The 17,104-nt window shown below is 54.6% G+C and overlaps 1 protein-coding gene across 7 annotated transcripts in view; it reads right to left on the bottom strand.

Annotated features, from left to right (window-relative positions):
• Positions 1–17,104, bottom strand: part of RAF1 (Raf-1 proto-oncogene, serine/threonine kinase) — a 63,180-nt gene that overhangs the window by 29,213 nt on the left and 16,863 nt on the right. Inside the window, exons 2-11 of one of the 7 annotated variants that reach the window (XM_029057404.2) lie at positions 16,101–16,332; positions 11,343–11,455; positions 10,115–10,217; positions 9,612–9,769; positions 7,399–7,497; positions 5,020–5,182; positions 4,103–4,162; positions 1,867–1,894; positions 1,648–1,775; positions 834–951 (exon numbers count right to left, since the gene is read on the bottom strand). In XM_029057404.2, the coding sequence (XP_028913237.1) occupies positions 834–951; positions 1,648–1,775; positions 1,867–1,894; positions 4,103–4,162; positions 5,020–5,182; positions 7,399–7,497; positions 9,612–9,769; positions 10,115–10,217; positions 11,343–11,455; positions 16,101–16,307 (1,177 nt within the window). In that variant the 5' untranslated portion in view covers positions 16,308–16,332. Of the gene's footprint in view, positions 1–833; positions 952–1,647; positions 1,776–1,866; positions 1,895–4,102; positions 4,163–5,019; positions 5,183–7,398; positions 7,498–9,611; positions 9,770–10,114; positions 10,218–11,342; positions 11,456–16,100; positions 16,333–17,104 lie in introns of those variants that run through there. The other 6 variants (XM_029057405.2, XM_029057406.2, XM_029057409.1 and 3 more) reach the window with 6 other exon arrangements.

The following is a 17,104-nucleotide window of genomic DNA, read 5'->3' as shown; positions in this document are numbered from 1 at the left end:
CACCACAGCCCCGTGCTCGGACCCCCTCCCCACCCCACCATGCAGCTGGTATTTCCTTTTAGGCTCTGCCCCCCCCACTCCAAGCATGGCTGAAACGGCATTCGTGAGAGAGGTCATGGTCCAAAATGTCAAAATCTGAGCCAAGAGGCTCCGTCCCCTGTGGCTTACTCGACATAAAACCCATCGCACAGCCGTCCGCCTGGCTTTGGGTCAAATCATGCTCTGACTGACCCGTCCTCAGAGATCAAGAAACGTAGACCGAAGTCGTGATCAACGTCAAAGGCCTCTCTCGAGCACTAATTCCACCCAACCAAACCCTAAGAAATCCACCGAGAAGCTCGGGGCACGAGGCCCGCGCCTGCCAGTCTTTGCGGAGTCTGACGTCAGAGACTCAGCTGCTACACTGCCCGGGACATATCTCCACTTCGACCTCCCACGTGGCCCCTATCCGTTTCGCATGGTGATCTGCCTGGCTTCCGCCCCCGACGTTGGAGCGCCGGCTCCCAGGGGGCGGGGGCCGGGACCTATTTGCACTGAACTCTCTCGAGGGTCCGGCACAATGCTTGGCACGGAGCAGGTGCCCACGAATACCACTGATCGAACCAATGAATGAATGACTTCAGAGGGAAAAATGCCACCCTCCAATAACAGAAACTAAAAACATGCCCGGCTCCGGCGACCGAATCGTGCTCGGATGGCGGGAGACCGTTCCACGGAGCCGCGGTACGGAACGCGAGGCCGGAATGCACCCTGCTTTTTTCGGACACCGCCCGTCTTACCGGTCAAAACATCACTTTCACGAGGAACGCAAACCGAAGCGAGTCGGTACTTACCGTGCCATTTGCCTTTGTACACCGTCCCAAAAGAACCCGACCCTATTCTGGTGGACAGCATGACTTCACTCGCTTCTATTTCCCAGTAATAACTGGAATCTCTCTGTCCTCGCGGCCTCTGGAACAAGGAAATATTTCAGAGCGTTGGGCGGGGGGCCCCGGGCCCTACCCCAACCCCCCCATCTCCCTAAACATTTATTTTGGGGTCAGTGGGTGGTGAAAAAGGACACATCAGACAGGGAAGAGTTCGCCTGAGGGGCCCGCACTAAGCAGAATGGTGGGGTTCTTACCCACCACCAGTGTCCAAAAGGAAAGCCATGTTCACAGATCTGGGGGCCGAGGGAAAACTCAGAGCCCAACTGGGGACTGGGAAAGCTCAAGAGAAGTAGTCCTTGCAGTCACTAAAGAGAAATCCCACACTGATTCTTCTTTATTTGGGGCTGGCGGCTTGGTCCCACTTTATTGAAAGGTTCAACTCAATGGCTACCATCTTCCCCAACTCCGATCCTCTGGAAAAGACAACCTATTCCCACGGCCGCTTCTTCCCCCAAATGCCTGCCCTACAGCAAATCCTCAGTTTTCTCCCATGAGCACCCAGAAAGCTGACATTGCCAATCAACACAAATTTCACATTCCTATGATTTCGGCCATTTTCTCCACAATACTTGGTTCCAAAGAAAGACGTTCAATGGCTGCCCTTTTCTTTATGAACAGAAAGAAAAACGAAAACACTCCACCTCAAACCCCACCACACCCTAGTGCCCAACTTGAGATGCCCAACAAGGTACCCGGTCAGTAGCCGCCCCGGACTTACAATTTTATTTTTCTCTTGGGTGCTGGATCCTGGAGCTCGCTCTCTGTGTGCTGGAACAGGGGTTTTGGGCTGAGACCAGCCTGTTGGGCTCAGATTGTTGGGGCTGCTGGACAGGGCCGAAGGGGAGGCTTAACACACAAGACAAATGTTACCGGGGTAAAGTTAAGCCAACGAGAGCAAAAATATCCCGCAGACAAGGCTATTACTAGGTACAGGTACCTGATTCACAGTGACTCCACATCGCACCCTAAAAGAAAAAAGGAAAAAGTTGGTCACCGCTTCGTAGGCAAGGCCTTCTGGGGCTAACGAGCACGATGTGGGCAGCAGGGCTCGGAAAGATCATGCTTTATCTTTCGAACCCCATATAATCGGGGGGGGGGGGGGGCACGTGAAGAGGGAGAGCCCACCCAGCGCTCCCCACCCTGCTCTCATCGAACAGGAGCCCAGTTGACAGTCACCCGCCACCCTCAGGAAACCTTATCCTTTCCCAAGAGGCAATGGGCCCTGGCACGGCCAGCAGGAATGTATGGTCACGAAGAGATCCTGGGAATCACCCTTTGTTGACCTCTCCAGGTTCCTGAGTTTTACTGCTTCAAAATCGCTGTGGAGTCACTGGGTAAGCAGTTGCACTCCAGATGCCATCTCATACCATTTTCGGGGCCACGTCAAACTGCCTCATTGGGCTTGGGGCCGGGCGAGGGGAGTCGCCGCACTTTTCCTATCTGCTTTCAGGAGGGAGCTCTCCGGCCCTGAAGAAGGTCCCTGTGCTTTCGCCGATCTTAATGTGCACCCAAACTGCGCTTCGGTTCAGGGTCAAGGTCCTTCCTAGCCTGGGCTTTTAAGGAACTAGCTCCTGTCGCTCTGGCTTGCCTCGGGTTCCCTTCGCACGCCCGACCTCTACACCCTCCTCATGGCCCCCACTCTCTGATGGACTCTAACTTCTTTGTCCATCGGCACGACGAGATCCCACTCAGACCTCATATTCCCTTAGGGGATGATTTTGGTTTTGCCTTTAAGGAGGAACCTCCGAGGGACGGGCTTGAAAAATCAGATCTCAATTTTTTTTGGTGGATGGCAGAGTGCAAGTTAAAAAAAATAAAAGAATTGCAAAAAGTCTCCAGGCTTGAAGCTGGAGTGACGGTCAACCGACGGTGAAGAAGAAAGAGAGGAAGAAGAACGCTACATCCCACAGTAAACCCGATCCCCAACAAGGCCACAGGATCAATTCCGGCACTGTGGATGTTTCATGGCCGAGAGGCCGCCGCCTCCTGCCCGCTATTCCCCTAATGAGGCGGTTTCATGTTCGGCCCGATGATCTGCCCTTCCTTCCCTCCTTCCCGTCCAACTGCAGCAGTCGGGCAACTGTTCAAATAATCGCTCTCCCAACTGGACGTGTCTGAGCTCTCTCACACAACTCCCTTCACGGCAGACTAAAATTCCAACTCTGCTGGAGACTAAAATCGATTCTGCCGGAAAGTAGCCCTCTTTCTCCTTCCCCGAGATCTGGGACGAGTCCATAGGTCGGGTCAAAATTCTAACCATTCAGGGTGCTCCGCGTCGGCTCAAAACAACTACGGAGGCAAGACGAAGCAGTAACGTGCCTTGAAGGGAGGGCGGATCGTTGGGAAAACCTGAATAGAAAGCACTCGGCCTCTAAGAGGCCGCCCACGGCCCTTTCTGACGGCACTGGGTTGCTTCCACTGAAAACAAAAAATGATTACATTGTAATCAGTTCCTCTGGTGGGATTTCTGCGGATTTGGGGGGGCGGGGGGTGGAAGGCTCACCCCTACTTCTGTTGCCAAGAATCAGGAGAAAAATGTGCCCGCCTGCTGTGTTCACCGCTCTCCAATGAAGAGGGTTAAAATCCTAGCCGGGATCCCTCCTGCAAACATAGTGCCGCTTCCCCGGGGAGCCTCATCCGCAGGGCTCGTGGTGGGCGGGGGCGGACGGGTGGCTACAGGAATCGTTCCAAACCCCACCGTGGGAGGGGACACCCTGGCTGATTCTTGACTCGTGCTCCGGTGAGATCGGAGGCGCCATCTGCAGATGACCCACTTTCCAATCGGTGAAACGACTATTTCTGACACACGTCAGCCCACTCTCTGGCTGGTGAGAGACTGAATGCTGGATTTCTAAAGGAGCTACATACAAAACCCCCGCCGGAGCCATATCTGGCCTGGACGGCCGGTGGCCCCCGACCCGCTATCCCAGCCGAGTGAAAACGGGAGGCACACGTCCACCGCTTTTCACCTCCGACATCTTCTAAGCCAACACCACCACCTAGAGCGTCTACTGCCTTCTGCTCCCACGCTGGCAAGTTCAAGAAAGAAACTGGTTTGGCAAGGAACGGTTAATCTAAAAGGTTCGACAATGTCATTTAGAGCCTGCTGTCTCGCAGGCGAAGCCATCCCCTGTTAATTACAAGAAAGCAAAGGCACGAAGAAGAATACCTACTCTTCCCCTCAAACAAAATCGTCTGCACCGCGACCTGGGAGAAGCATTCAGGCTGTTATTCTAGTCCAAAGCAAGGAGAAATAAAAGAAGAATAAAGAACAAAGGAAGTATTTTAGGTGTTTTCAGTTGAATCGGAAAAGCCAAAGCAAATCAAACGCAGCATCAGAAGGCCAAGAAAGGGAAAAGGCAGCTTGGAAGCAAGCGCAAGCACCGCGGAGGGTTGGGGTGAGTTTGAAACAAACCGCCGGCCTTCCGCCAGGTGGGAATTTCACACTCAAAGCTTCAACGCTGGGACTCCTCTATACACGGCACACCGAGAAGCCTTCCCCAATTTGCTCGTGCACAACGCACAGGTAAATTCCATTCTCCTCGAGAGCCCCCTCTCCAGGTCTCAAAAGACTGGACCGGGCAGCGCCTCTGCCGGTCTCTACCCCGGGGGAGATGCCATCGGGGAGGGAGCGGTCTCTGGGGCCTCCCGAGAAGCACCCCCAGCTGGGCCAACGGTCCTCCTTGCCATTTAGGGAAGGGCCTCCAGGCTTTAAAAGGGACCTCCGATCCCCAGAAAACGCAGGACGCTGGACCGGGCTGACCCAATTCAGATCAATGGGATTTACCTGCTCCTTCACATTCCCTTCGGCCCCAACCAACACCGTTCCAGATCACATCTGGCAAAGAGACGGTCCAGGGGCCGATAAGCCCCGGGTTGTTACATATGTGACCCAATCACCTAGATGGGGTTAGGAAGGAAGCAAGGCCACTTGAGAGGTGCACACACACACACACACAGAGACACGTATACGCCCTCCCACCCTGACCCCTACACCCATGGGTGAAAAAGCACGGTTAAAGACGCCGGGCAGCACATCGGAATCTTGGAAATACATGGCCACCGACCATTCGCCTGAGCAATCTTATACCTCAATGATCCTGCTGTCTACGGGCATGGTGGTGCTGACGCTGACCATGTGGACATTTGGGGTGGACGTTGATCTCTGCCTCTGGGAAAGGGAGCCCTCGGAGGAGGATGGGCTGGACGTGCTGAACGTGAAGGCGTGGGGCGTCGAATAGCGATGTTGAGAACTAGGAAGGGAAAAGAACCACGGGCACGATGAACTTGCCCCTCCGGCAAAAGGCTTCGACTAGCGACCACGGGGCGCACGACTCCTGAACGGCGCCGCGGCCCGTCAACAGGGACAACGGGGCTGCTAGGCGAGGAACCAGACGTCAAGAGCGCCACTGCTGCGGGCGATCGATCCGTCAATCGACAGCATTTGTTGAGTGCTTCCTGTGTGCAGAGTATTCGACTGAGCGCTTGGGGGGGGTGGGTACAGAGAACAGAGGCGGTAGGCACGTTCCCCGCCCACGAGGAGCTTACGGTCTAGACGGGGAGACAGACATTCACAGACATATGGACGTAAGTGCTGTGGGGGTGAATAAAAGGGTGCAGAGGCAAGTGCAAGGTACAGCATTTTCATCCAGCTTGGGGAAGACCCACTACCTACTTCTACTCTCTCTCTCTCTCTCTTTCTCCCTCCTTCACACCCTAGCGCTAGGCACCTAGTAAGTGCTGAACAAGCCCCACGGTTGTTATTATTGTTCTAACCAGCCTGCTGAACACAGAGCAGGCCAGAAGCCTGCCGCGTCCCCGGGAAAGGACGGGCTCGTGTCGGCCAACCACACACCACCTATTTCAGCTAGTTGGAGCTTGCCCGGGGTTCATTTGAGGACGAAATTGAAGGGCTTTGTGCAAGACACTGACAGATGGCAGGACCTGCCTGACGTGTTCAGAAACAGCCTACAACCTGAGCCATTACTGAAATCTCTGCCTCTCTTTCCTCCCCTCCCTCCCCAGCCCCCCAACAAATCGAGCCATTTCACAAATGACAAACACAGTTTCTCGGGCAGGACTCATTTAGAAACGTGAAAGTTGGTGGGGGGGCGGGAGGGGCCGCGAGCTACAAACCATCGGCCCCAAATGGCAGAAGAGAGCTGCCTGCCGCCCGCTGAGCCCATGCCAGCCAGTCTCCTGGTTGCAGGGGGGAGGAGGAGGACAGCTTCCTCATTCGGTCTCCCGTCAGGCTTCTTGGCCAACTCGCCACTGAAAGTCCACCCCTCCATACGCCACGCCTGACCAGGGGGCAAGTTTTCCCAAGGAAGTCCTCCCTTTCTCCCAGAGAAAAGGGCTTCCACGGCACTTTCCGACGACTTTCAGAGGCCCCCGTGTCCGGCCCCTCCCGGCGGCAAGGCAGGCGCCCTCCCCTCCGTCAGCTCCACTGCACGCTCCAAAGTGGTCACCCCCTCTTCCTCACCTCTAGTTCCAACTATCCACCCAGCACTTAGTGTGGTGCCCGGCACATAGTAAGCGCTTAACAGATACCATAAAAAAAAAAAAAAAAAGGAGCCCGGCTTGGACCTGGCCATTCAAGACTTCAAGTCCCATCAGAATAGATTGGGATTTGCCACTCCACGTTCAACTCCGCCGCTGCCAGATATTTTCCTTTTGGAGAGTCCGCACGGCCCTCTCGCCCCCCCACCCCGGGGGGGGGGCGGGTTTCACTGTACACCTGGGCTAGGCCACTAGCGGGGCAGGATGCGACACCGGGAGACACGGTCGCAGCTGTTCGAGATCGTCGGCCCCGTGCCGCAGGACAACCAGCAGTGGGCCGGCACACAGCGGGGGCTGCGCCTCCCTAAAGCTCTCGACCTCTTGGGGTCAGACGGGCCCTGGCTTTTCTGCCGGCGGAAACTACCCACTGGCTGGGAAATGATCAGATGCCCTGGGCAAAGGAACAGTAAGGGCCAGGACTGGGAGATTTTCCTTCGGGCCCTGCGAATCTGTTCCACGGCAAGTCATTTTCGCCCACTGTCTAACGGAGCCACTAATGCGTCCAACCAAACTGACGTGGATGCTGCAAAAAGCAAAGCAGAGAAGTTAACCCTGTTCCTTGTGGGGAAAAGCCCTACCTTAGCAACACTAATTCTGCCACCTGTTTTTTCAGGCACATCGGCTTGTTCGAACAACTGTTTAGCTCTTTCTGGTCAGTTTCACACCTCTTCCAGATAACTTGTCAACTCCTCAAGCTCTACAAACCTGAACCTAATTTTAGGAGCTCAATGGCCAAAAGAGCGAGGTGTTAGTGAAAAGAACTGGTGATCTTACACAAGGCAGATTCATTTTAAAAGAGTAGCCTACTTTTCCACAGGTGGACCACCCCCGCCCCCCATCCAGATGGAATTCTTTATCATCCCGTCTCCACAGCTTCCAAAACGAATGCTCCGGAAAACCAGCAGCATACCTAACGGGTATTCTAGAAACAGACTCTCGCATGCGTCGCATGGTCAGGGGAGGTAGTGCAGGAACACCACTGTCGCCGATATTCGAATTTGGGAACAATCTGAAAGGGAGAACAGAAAGAGATTGGTCTGCTTCTTCCGGTTTAGAGATGGCACCAGCCCCCCGGGACGCGACTTTGGGCAAGACAGAGAAAAGGGCCAACCAAGTGGGGAACTAAGCATTCCAAAAATAAATAAAGAAATCCCCTCCTCTCCCCATTTCACCCAAACTGACTCCCTCCCTAAGCACACATCCCAGGACGACTCAATCAACTGAACAACAGTACTTCTTGAACGGTAGAGTTAGTAGACACTATCCTTGCCCTCAAGAAGCTTCCGACCCAGGGGACTCAGAGACACCTAGGGACCGAGAGGGAGGGCTCTTTCTACGGTGACAGGGCAGGCGGCCCGACCTGAACAGCCAGCTCCTCCGGGTGTTCGGAACCAGAGACGGCTAACAGAAGCACCCTGCCGGGCGGCTGCAACCACCAACCCGCACCACGGTAAGAGGGCCCCCAGACCAAAATCGCCCCGGGCTTGGAAGACTCGCCACGGATCCCGGTTGAATCACGTCTGGAAAGCCGGGTTGGTTGCAAAGAATGGGCCCCGCGGGGTTGGTCCAGAAAGGGGGAACCTGCATCGCTTCAGGCAGGTACCAACGCAAGCCAAATATGGACGGGCCCAGTGAGGCACTGTGGCGTCGCCTCGATCTGACTTTTTAGGCTTATTGGGCACATGAGCGAAACAGCAGTCTGATGCCATGTGCGATTTGCCGGCTTAAAATGGGTCGGGTCGATTTTTCCGGTAAAAACACCTGCATGTTTCACCCATAATCAATCTGCACCTTGATCACCCTAACTGGAAAAGTCCGAAGGGAACAAGAAGGGCCCTCTCCTCCCCTCCTGTTTTTCTGGTCTGAATGGTGACAATAGCCTAATTCCAACAGCTGGATAATTGGCTTCCCTTCAGCAGTTCATCACAGAGTGTTACGTCCTAGCAATGAGCATCAACTGGTCTAGCGAGATCTCTCTCTCTTGTTGCCAGGGCTGATGTTCACACCAGCCACTCCATCACTGGTATTTACTGAGCACTTTCTGTGGGGAGAGCATCCAACTAAGCACCTGGGAGATTGCGCTACAACAGTTAGTAGACACGTTCCCTGCCCCCAAGGAGTTTACAGCCTAGAGGGGGAAACGGACGTTAAAATCAATTACAGACGGGGGAAGCGGCAGAGTATAAGGCTACGGACATCAGCGTCTCCGCCTGTGGACTGTAAGCTCGTTGTGGGCAGGGAACGTGTCTACCAGCTCTGCTGTGCTGTCCTCTCCCAAGCGCTTACGACCCTGCTCTGCACACAGTAGGCGCTCAAGAAATACGATTCATTAATTGTTGTGGGATGGGCATCAAAGTGCCTAGGGGGTACGGAGCCAAGTACGTAGGTGACTCAGGAAGGAGGGAGAAGAGGGTGGGGAGATGGGAGGCTAAGCAAGGCTTCCTCGAGGAGATGTGATTTTAGTAGGGCTTTGAAGATGGTGGCTTGTAAAATCGATAGATGGATCTTATGTTCTGAGTGCTGACCGTGTGCAGAGCACTGTACCAAGCGCTTGGGAGAGTTCAATACAACAGATGCGTTCCCTGCCCACAACGAGTTGACAGTCTAGATATGAAGGAAGAGGGAGTTCCAGGCTGGAGGGAGGGAGGGAGCCAGGGGTCGGAGGCGAGAGAGAGAGAGAGAGAGAGAGACGCGAGCGAGGCACAGCGAGTAGGTTCATGAGGATGATGACGATGTTAACTGTTGCTGTTAGAGGAGCAAAGGGTGCAGGCTGGGCAGCATGGTGACAGTTTGGATGGAGAGGGAGGGGTAGATTCTGGTGATGTGAAGGTAGAACTGGCAGGATCTGGTGACTGACTCAACACACGGGCGAAAGGAGAGAGATGAGAGAAGGGTGGTGCCATCCAGCCGAACCCCAATAACATGGCCGAGGGGCCCCAAGCCTCAGGGCAGCCCCCCGCCCGGGAAAAGTCAGTGGCATCACCAAACGCATCTTCATCGGCTCCCAGAATCCAAGAGGAGGAAAACAAAGGAGAGAGAGAGGGAGGGAGAGAGAGAGAGAGAGAGAGAGAGAGAGAGAGAGAGGGAGAGAGAGCGAGCGCATGTGCACAAAGGCATTCTTACAAAAGCTGTCTGATATTGCTCCAGTCCACACACATCGTAGGGACTTTGGTGCTACAATGCTCGTGAAATTTGTATCCACACGTCTGACATCGGAAGCCATTCAGGAGGAACTTCTGGCAGATGTCGCAGAAGGCAAGCTTTAAGAAAGTCTTCCGAGCCTGAAACGGAGAAAGACGGGGCGGGGGGAGGGAAGGGGTGCAGAACATTACATTCTAAATAAAACACCACAGAAATCATTAAAAAGCCAGATGACAAGTCCCCTTCTGTCCAAAAAGGGAAAGATCTTAGAAGATCGAGACTCATTCCCAGGCCCTACCACTGCAGCACTGCAGCCCTGTCTGATGTTACTTCAAATTCTTCTCGACTGTGAGTTGTCGAATCGCCTTGCATCCGTCTGCGGTCCTTAATAATTCAGCCACACCGCCCCCATCATCGACAACAACTCCCTACCCAATTCAAAAGACCCAGACTCTAAGGAGAGAAGGAAAATCCCTGCTACGTACAAAGTTGTGGGTTGTGAGGGGAACATGATCCAGGAAATCTACTTGAAGTTCTTCTCCGATCAGAGAGGCTGCGTCAGTATTCCAATCCAAGCGCGCTTTTTTACTAAAAGGGAAAAAGATGGACAAGCTGCTTGGCTCCATGACGTAACCTGGGCGGTGCGCAGTCTCGCCCCAAACCAAAGGATCACTGCGACCCTGCCACCTTAAAGCGGTAATGACCCCAGGGAGGCGGGTGTCTACCGTCCTTCCCGCCTTTCCGTTGGGAGACTGTGGTGGGCGTCTGCTCGCCCATTCAGCTGGGCCCCTCCCAGCACCCCGGTCAGGGCACTAGTGTCCAACCGGAGTCTCCCGGGTCCGCGCCACCGTGGGCGCACGGACCGTCGCTCTCGCTGCTATCCGGCTTCGGCGGGAGTCCTCCGAGAGCACGTCGGCAATCTCCGGGGGGCCGGATTCAATAAAGGGTCTCCCAAGCCCTAGGACATGAGGCGAGGCCCGGGGGTCCCGCTCTCGGATAAGGGAGGCATAAGTCTCCTGGGGAAGAGAATCCAGGGAGAGGAGAGCAGCCGGCCGTCGGTCGGCCTCTGCCCCGCCCCACTCCCGGAGAACTCCGGGCCCCTGCAGGATCTCAGAGCGGGAGACTGGGAGAGCCGGCCTGCCGGGGGTCCTGGGAGAGGGGCCTCAGACAGAGTCACAGTCCTGCGATCCACCTCCCGGTGACTCAGAACTGTGGCCCACAGGAAAGGTTGATCCTCAGTACAAAGCGGGGAAAGCTAAAGCCAGGTCCAAATGACCGACAATGCCCCCTAGACACAGCAACTCATCTCCCCTCAATCAGCATCATCATCACAGTGGCGTCTGTTAGACGCTATCCTAAGTGCCAAGCGCTGTACTAGGCTGCTGGGCTAGGTCTCGGGACCCTCTAAGAGAGGGTACTCACACCCGACACCCAGCCTGATCTTCCCCGAGACTACAGTCCCGGGGGTGGAGGGAAGGGGCGGATGAACCCCGAGGCCCAGAAAGAAACTCACGTTGCCACATATCAGCCGGGGTCAGGCGCCCTGACAAGCCTTAATCTTAGTGGAATGACTCACCACTGTGAAAAAACACAGAACGTGCTCTCCCAAACAGGGACGTTCCCAAGAAGCGGCCCGAGTCCGAGAAACGGCTCGGAGCCTCGCTCGGGAAGGGACGGGGCCGCTGGCCTCCGGCCGCCCTGCCTCTCGCTTACCCTTTATGTTCATGGAGGAGCCTGAATACGGCACAGCATTCCGGTTGCAGGCCCCGCACCTTGAGAGCTTTCATGAGGCAATCGTGTAAACTCATCCCGTTCCGCACATTTACCTGCAGGCAGAAAAACCACGGTGAACATCTGACCTCTTGCAAAGCCACCAGAGTGGCCGTGAACATGCCCTTAAGAGCGGCCCCGTAAATCAAACGCGGCATGCTTTGGTTCTACCCCTGTGATACTGGAGCTCCTAGTTATCCTCTTTCGGGGAAGAGGATTCCAACGGAGTCATGCCAGGGGGAAGGGGCTGGAGCGGAGGACCGGCCAAAGAGTGCCCCGTAGTCCTCACGCTTTCGGGGGCTTTTGGGGTCTGGGACTCAAAGACACCTCCTGAAAGGTCCAAGACCCCTGGTCCTGTCACGCCTCCAATGCCAGGCTTTCTCTCCTCCAGAAAGCAGCCTTGCTTCGCAGTAAGAAATCTCGCTTTGGGAGTAAAAGGATCTGGCTCACTTGCCCATCAAAATACCTGGAGCTCTTAAAAGAGCCGATGGAATTCCCAAATCTACATCTCCAGCCTTGATCTCTCTCCCTCTCTCTGGTCTCACATTTCCTCCTGCTTCAAGACATCTCTACTTGGATGGCCGCCCGTCACCTCAAACTGAACATGTCCAAAATCGAGATCCTTATCTTCCCACCCAAATCCTGTCCTCCCCCTAACTTTTCCATCACTGTAGACGGCACCACCATCCTTCCCGTCTCATAACCCTGTAACTTTGGCGTTATCCTTGCCCCCTCATTCATTCATCTGTATTTACTGAGTGCTTACTGTGTGCAGAGCACTGTACTAAGCGCTTGGAAAGTACAATTCGGCAACTGATAGAGACAATCCTTACCCAACAACGGGCTCACAGTCTAGAAGGGGGAGATAGACAACAAAAAAAGTTGACAGGCATCAACACCATCAAAATAAATAGAATCATAGATAGATAATAATGTTGATATTTGTTAAGCGCTTACTATGTGCAGAGCACTGTTCTAAGCGCTGGGGTAGATACAGGGTAATCAGGTTGCCCCACGTGAGGCTCACAGTTAATCCTCATTTTACAGATGAGGTAACTGAGGCACCGAGAAGTTAAGTGACTTGCCCACGGTCACACTGCTGACAAGTGGCAGAGCCGGGATTCGAACCGATGACCTCTGACTCCGAAGCGCAGGCTCTTTCCACTGAGCCACGCTGATACATACACATCAATAAAATAAAGTAATAAATAGGTACAAATATGCACAAGTGCTGTGGGGAGGGGAAGGGGGTAGAGCAGAGGGAGGGAGTAGGGGCAATGGGGGGGGGGGTAGAGGGAAAGGGAGGGCTCAGTCTGGGAAGGCCTCCGGGAGGAGGTGAGCTCTCAGTAGGGCTTTGAAGAGGGGAAGAGAGTTTGGCGGATGTGAGGAGGGAGGGCATTCCAGGTCAGAGGGCACTACTATCTCACCTCACTTCTCTCCTTTACATTCAATCATATTTACTGAGCGCTGACTGTGTGCAGAGCACTCTCCTTCTACAACCCAGCCCACACACTTCACTCAACTAGTTCTAACCCTCTCCCTGCGCCTTGATCTCACCTATCTCACCGCCAACCCCTCACCCACGTCCTTCCTCTGGCCTGGAACGCCCTCCCTCCTTAAATCCAACAATCACTCTCCCCCTCCTTCAAAGCCTTATTGAAGGCACATCTCCTCCAAGAGGCCTTCCAAGACTAGGCCACACCTTTCCTCATCTCCCACTCCCTTCTGTGTCCTGCTGACTTGCTCTCCTTGCTCTTTCCCCCTCCCAGCTCCACAGCACTTATATACATATCTGTCATTTTATTTATTTGTATTGATGTCTGACTCCCCCCGCACACTGTAAGCTCATTGTGGACGGGGAATGTGTCCCAAGCGTTTAGTACACTGCTCTGCATAAAGTAAGCACTCAATTAATACAACCGAATGAATGAATGAATCTGAACCACAAGGTCAGTTTTCGCTTCACTCTTTGTCGCTCTTCGTACTGGTCCACCCTTCCTCAGGTTGCACAGAATACTGAACCAAGTCCCTCCAGGGCGGTGGTGTGGACGAGCGGAATAGAGCCCGGGCCTGGGAGCCGGAGGACCTGGGTTCTCATCCCGGCTTCACCACCTGCCCGCTGAGTGACCTTAGGCGAGCCAATTCCCACCTCAGCGCCTCCCTTTCATTCAATCATATTTGATGATGATGATGATGCTATTTGTTAAGCGCTATGTGCCAAGCACTGTTCTAAGTGCTGGATATTGAGCGCTTACTGTGTACAGAACACTGTACCAAGGAGTTGGGAGAGTACAATATAATAGATTCCCTGCCCACAATAAGCTTACAGTCTAGAGGAGGGGAGACAAATATTAATATAAGTTCATGACAGATATGTACATAAATGCTGTGGGGCTGGGAGGGGGGAACAAAGGGAGCAAGTCAGGGTGACGCAGAAGGGAGTGGGAGAAGAGGAAAGGGTGGGCTTAGTCAGGGAAGACCTCCTGGAGGAGATGTGCCTTCAATAAGACTTTGGGGACGGGGCGGGGGGGGGGTGGTAACTGTCTGTCGGATTTGAGGTGGGAGGTCATGGGTGGGCGAGATAAGCGAGATCAAGGCACAGTGAGAAGGTTAGCATCAAAGGAGTGAAATGTGTGGTCTGAGTTGTAGAAGGAGAGTAGCGAGCTGAGGTAGGAGGGGGCAAGGTGATGGACTGCTTTAAAGCCAATGGTGAGGAGCTGAGGTTTTTGTTTGACGAGGAGGTGGATGGACAACCACTGGAGTTTTTTGAGGAGCGGGGGAGACATGTCCTGAACGTTTTTGTAGAAAAACGATCCGGGCAGCAGAGCGAAGTATGGACTGGAGTGGGGAGAGACGAAGAGGCTGGGAGGTCAGCAAGCAGGCTGATGTGGTAATCTGGACGGAGAGGAAAGGGAGGATTTTAGCGATGGAAATGGAGACTCAATTCCTATTCTCCCTCCTCCTCAGACTGGAAGCCCATGGGGGACAGGGAACTGGACTTACCTGATTTACCTTGATTCAACCCCAGTGCCTAGTACAGTGCTTGGCACAGAGTAAGCACTTCACGTTACCCCACTTATTATCATCAGTGGAATGAGTCCCAGTCCACGTCCGGCTCTGCCAGCGGCCAGCTGAGTGACTGCGGGCAAGTCATATACCCTCTCTGGGCCCCAGTTACTTCATCTATAAAACGGGGAGGAGATACCCGCTCTCCCTCCTACTAAGACCATGAGCCCCACGTGGGAGAGGGATAGTGTCCGACCTGATTATCATCTATCTACCCCAGTGCTTAGAACAGTGCTTGACACCCAGTAAGTGCCTAACAAATATAATAATAACGGTACTAATAATAATGGCAGGTGCTCTCCCTCCCTCTTCAACTGGGCCCCGTGTGGGGAGAGAGACTGTGTCTGGTCCGACTGGCTTGTAGCCCCTGTCCCCCACCCCCCAGCATTCAGCACAGTCCTGGGCACAGACTGGGTGCTAAACAAAGACATTAAGAAGAGCCGCTCTACTACCTACGCCCGGATAAGGACGATGCTTCCATTCTGTTACTCTACTAAAACCGAGGACTGGAATCTGAGTGGGAAGCATCAAGCCTCCTGCTGATGGCGGCGGCGGGAGCAGCAACAGGAATCTCTTGAGGATGAGGTGGTTTCTTCTGTCTATCTGGGCTACTGATGCACTTCCACGTGACAATAAAGGCCAATCCTAGGCCGGCTGGGGCCGCAGGCGCTTCTCCCGGGGACCTCCTCGAGCCGCTCTCTTCTCCGCTTCCCATGGACACCGGAGTTTTCCAAGAACCGGGTTTGAGGGCCGGCTCTGGCCGGCACCCGGAGGGGCTGCCCTCCCTTGCCCTCCACACGGATATCTGTATGGCCATCGACAAGACTACCCTTGAGACCCACTTCTCTTCTCCTCCTCCCCCCATCCCATTTTAAGGGGCCCTTCCTGCCCTTGGACCTGGAAGGTCTCCCGCAGGCAGCCTGGCCTGGTCTGGCTCTTTCAGGCCTGCACAAAGCCGGAAAAACAAACCTGACCTCCCAAGAACTAAGAGTACTTGATGGGCCACTCGATCGACTCGGGTTTAAAAAGGAGCCCCCGGCCCATGGCAACTTGGGAAGCATTTTCAAGGAACTTCAAAAGACGGCAGGCCGAATGGGGAACTGCTAAAACTGTACTCTGGTCCTCTTCGTCGAGTGGGGACTATTCTTCGCCAAGAGGCCAGGGAACGTCAGAGAGTCAGGAAAGTGAACAAAGAACAGGAAGACCGAGAAAATCAGGACCAACATCCAATTAGCTAAGATTGTTCAAAAGGCCAGATAATTAAGGGCAGGGACGACAGATTAGAGATTTCATGGTTGGCGAAAGAGGAGTCTAAGAGAAAAACTTACCCGTGACTTGGGGTTTCTACACTCAGCGTACTCCAATTCGATCCAGCAGGACCCCACTAATGCACTGGATGAAGAGCCTACCGGGTTTCTGCCACGCTAATTCACAAGCTTTCACCCATCTCTGGCTAAAACAGAACTCACCCCCGGCCGTCCGAACCAAATCTGAGTCGCACCGGGTAATCTCACGATGCCCTCCCAGAGAGGTGGCCGCTAAGATGTGCTGGGCACCGGGAAAAAGGCCAGGGACGGCTACCGCCCCTTGGCGAAGACCCAGAATGTGACAGCGAGAGAGGTAACCTGTGCTCACCACGGTCCTTTGCTTGTTGGGCAAGAAAACCCGAATGGTGTTACTTGTCTTGGAGGAATCCGTGAGCTTGCCATCATCCGACGCCCGGCGCTGGTAACCAAACTGCTGCACGATGGTGGGGGAGATGCAGCTGGAGCCGTCGAAGACCGAATCCTTGAATCCCAGACCATTGCTGATCGTCTTCCAAGCTCCCTGAAAGTGCTCCATTGATCCAGTTGACGCAAGTCAAGACCTGGCAGGAGGGAATGGGTGGGGGAGAGAGAGAGTGAGAAACCGCAAGAGCCCTCACTTCCCAGAGCCGCAGCCAACCCGAGCGAGCCGCTGAGCAAAACATTCCCAGAGCCGGGGGGAGAAGGACTATCCAAACGAGCCGGGGCCGGAGCCGGGCTAGTTCATACAATCCGGGCTTTGAGCGAGCGAGACGGGTCTGGCGCTCTCACAGGAGAGCACACACCTGGGCTGACGCTTCCCGCCCTCTTGGTGGACGCCCAATCCGGCCACCGGACTTGGAAAAAAGAACACACTCTTTTCCGGCAAGCTGCACCTCACCAGGCCTTTGACTGGGAGCTGGCGCTCCCTCACCTTGGGGACGGGGCTGCCCGGGCAGCACTATCAGGACTCAACAGAGCCTGGAGCTTGGTTGCCGCTGGCCTCGGCAGGCGAGACAGAAGGAGGTGCCCCCCGCGTTCTGGGTCACCAGAGTGGCCGCGCTGACCAAGCTGTGGGGGCGCCCCTTCAAAGGACGGAGGTGCCCCCCTCCCCCCGGCCCCCCCATGCTGAACGAGGCAGGCTTTTAGCGGCTCAGCTCAACGTCAGTCAGTGGTATTGACTGAGCGGTTACTGTGCACGGGATACTGGACTGAGCACCTGGGAGACTATACCACAATAGCGCTGGGAGGCACGATCCCTGCCCTCAAGGAGCTCACAGTCTACAGGGAGTGTCGGACGTTAAAATCAATTACAGAACGGGGAAGAGGCAGAGTATAAGGATATGGACACACCAG

The sequence above is a fragment of the Ornithorhynchus anatinus genome, unplaced genomic scaffold, assembly GCF_004115215.2.
Source record: "Ornithorhynchus anatinus isolate Pmale09 unplaced genomic scaffold, mOrnAna1.pri.v4 scaffold_93_arrow_ctg1, whole genome shotgun sequence".
NCBI lineage: Eukaryota > Metazoa > Chordata > Mammalia > Monotremata > Ornithorhynchidae > Ornithorhynchus > Ornithorhynchus anatinus.
This window is presented reverse-complemented; position numbering and strand designations above follow the sequence as displayed.